Raw genomic sequence first — 2,613 nt, 5'->3', positions numbered from 1 at the left:
TGGGGGGCACCCATGGGAGGGGGGGACCCATGGGGGGTGGTGTCACCTTCGGGTGGGTGGCACCCATGGGGTGGTGGCTCCCATGAATGGGGTGAAGGCACCCAGGGGTGGGGGGTCGCCCATGAGGGATGGTGTCACACCAGGAGGTGTGGTGGTGGCTCCCATGGAGGGGTGGTGGAACCTATGGGGCTGGGGTGGTGGCTCCCATGATGGGGGCACCTATGGTTGAGGTGGTGGCTCCCATGGGTGGAGGGTGGCACCTATGGGTGGGGGGCACCCACGGGTGGGGAGGGTCACCTCGTAGTAGAGGTCCCCGTGGATGGTGAGCTTGGGCTTGGTCTGCCACTTGAAGAAGGCGTCGTGGAGCTTCTGGTAATCGATGTCGATTTTGCCCATTTTGGGCCGAACCTTCTCCCGCATCTTGGACTTCATGGTCTTCTGCTCCTCCTGGGGGGGGACACACGGGGACAGGGGTTGGGGACAGCCAGGGTGCCCCCCCCTCCCCAGCACCCATGGGGGCACCCACAGCTTCTCTGGGATGCAGCAAGGGGCAGCCACACCCCGTGGTGTCCCCAGAGCTCCAGGTGGGCACCCATGACGTCCAACTGTGGTCTCCAGAGGCCCAGGTGGGCATCCATGATGTCCCTAAAGACCCAAATGCCCACCCATCCTGCCCCTCAGGTCCTAGATGCCCATCTAGAACCTCCCCAAATGCCCTGATGGGTGCCCCTGGTGTCCCCAAACCCCCTGGGTGGGCACCTACAATGTCCCCAAAGGCCCTCGTGGCCAACTATGGTCTCCAGAGCCCCAGGTGGGCACCCATGATGCCCCCAAGGCCCCTGATGGCCAACTAAGACCTTCTCAAAGCTCCAAGTGGGTACCTACAATGTCCCCAAGACCCCTGATGCCCATCCATTGTGCCCCTCAAGCCCCAAAAGCCCATCTAGAACCTCCCCAAATCCCAAACCGGGCCTCCTGGTGTCCCTAAAGCCCTAGATGGCCACCGATGATGTCCCCAAAGGCCCCGATGGCCAACTAAGACCTTTTCAAGACTCCAGATGGGCACCTCTAACGTCCCTGAAGTCCTAAATGCCCAACCATTGTGTCCCCCCGAGCTCCAGCTGCCCACCTAGAGCCTCCCAACCCCCCACCCGAAACTTCCCAGATAAGTCCCCCCGCTGTCCCCAACGCCCCGGGTGACACCAAGGGGGGACGTCCCACCTTCTCCTGCAGGGCCTCGCGCATCTCCTGGATGCCCGTGCGCTTGATGAAGTCGGGCAGCTCGAAGGGGGGCTTCTCGATGCCCCTCTTGCCCTGCAGGTACTTGCGCTTGAAGCACCAGTGGCGGGGGACGGGCACCGAGTTGCGGGTGGCCTTGAGGTGCACCAGGAGCTTGGGGTCCTGCGCCGTCACGTCGTGCATCTCCACCACGTCCGGGCGGGCCACCAGCTGCGGGGACACCAGGAGGAGATGAGGACCTCAAGGTGTCACCAGAGAACTTCACGGGTGGATGGAGAGCATCCTGTGGTGGCACCGGTGGCCCCAGAGAGCTTCATGGTTGGGTACAAGGACCCCATGATGGCACTAGGGACCCCCGTGGGGTGACGTGATGAACTTGAGAGCCCTCAAGGTGTCACCAGAGAACTTCACGGGTGGATACAGAGCATCCCGTGGTGGCACTGGCGGCTCCAGTGAGCTTCATGGTTGAGCACAAGGACCCCAGGGGGGCACTAGTGGCCCCAAAACAAAGACCAGGCACCCCATGGTGGCACTAGGGACCCCGGTGAGGTGACAAGATGAACATCAGGGGAACCGAGGTGGCCCCAGAGACCTTCATGGGTGGGCACAAGGAGCCCATGGTGACACTGGTGGCCCCAGAGAGCTTCACGGGTGGACACAAGGACTCCAGGGTGGCACTAGGGACCCTGGTGGGGTCACAAGGGGAACACTGGAGACCTCAAGATGGCACCACAGAACTTCATGGTCGGGTACAGAACATCCCATGGGGGCACCGCTGGCCCCAGAGACCTTCATGGCTGGGCACAAGGACCCCAGGGTGGCACGAGGGTCCCTGAGAGTCCCAAAGGGAACATCGGACACCCCAAGGTGACACCGCTGTCCCCAAGAGGCTCCCAAGGACAACACTGGGCAGCCAAGGGTGGCACCATCGATCCCTGGGTGGGTACAAGGACCCCGAGGTGGCACTAGTGTCCCCAAGGGCCTCTCAAGGTGACCTCAAGGACCTCTGAGGTGGTGCAGGTGACACTTCCCGGGCACGGGCCATCCCTGGGGTGGCTCGGGTGTCCCCAACCAGGCTCCCAGGAGACACAGGGTCCCCCAGCCCTGCTGTCCCCACCCCTGGGTGCCGTGCCCACCGTGTCCCTGTCCCCTGGGCACCCCTGGAGATGGGGGGAGGGGACAAAGAGGTGTCCCCAGAATTGTCACCTGCTTCAGCTCGGCCACCGTGAAGCGGTTCATGCGCCGCAGCTTCTTCTTGGAGAGTTTGGGGACCTCGGGCTTCTTCTCCTGCGGGGGGACAGCGCGGGTGCCACCGGTGCCACCGGCCCCTGTCCCCCCCCCCAGAGCCCCTCCTGCCACCCCCGTCCCCCTGCC

The 2,613-nt window shown here is 63.8% G+C and overlaps 1 protein-coding gene across 1 annotated transcript; it reads right to left on the bottom strand.

Moving 5' to 3' along the window:
* Positions 1-281: 281 nt before the first annotated feature.
* SF3B2 (splicing factor 3b subunit 2) lies at positions 282-2,540 on the bottom strand (the record flags this gene model as incomplete). Its single annotated transcript, XM_014962633.1, has 3 exons — positions 2,446-2,540; positions 1,222-1,449; positions 282-447 (listed from the first exon to the last, which is right to left on the bottom strand). Coding segments are annotated over exons 1-3 (427 nt in total), but the record flags the coding sequence as incomplete, so codon positions are not given.
* Positions 2,541-2,613: the final 73 nt, after the last annotated feature.

Source organism: Calidris pugnax, unplaced genomic scaffold, assembly GCF_001431845.1.
Source record: "Calidris pugnax isolate Ruff unplaced genomic scaffold, ASM143184v1 scaffold2560, whole genome shotgun sequence".
Lineage (NCBI taxonomy): Eukaryota > Metazoa > Chordata > Aves > Charadriiformes > Scolopacidae > Calidris > Calidris pugnax.
This window is presented reverse-complemented; position numbering and strand designations above follow the sequence as displayed.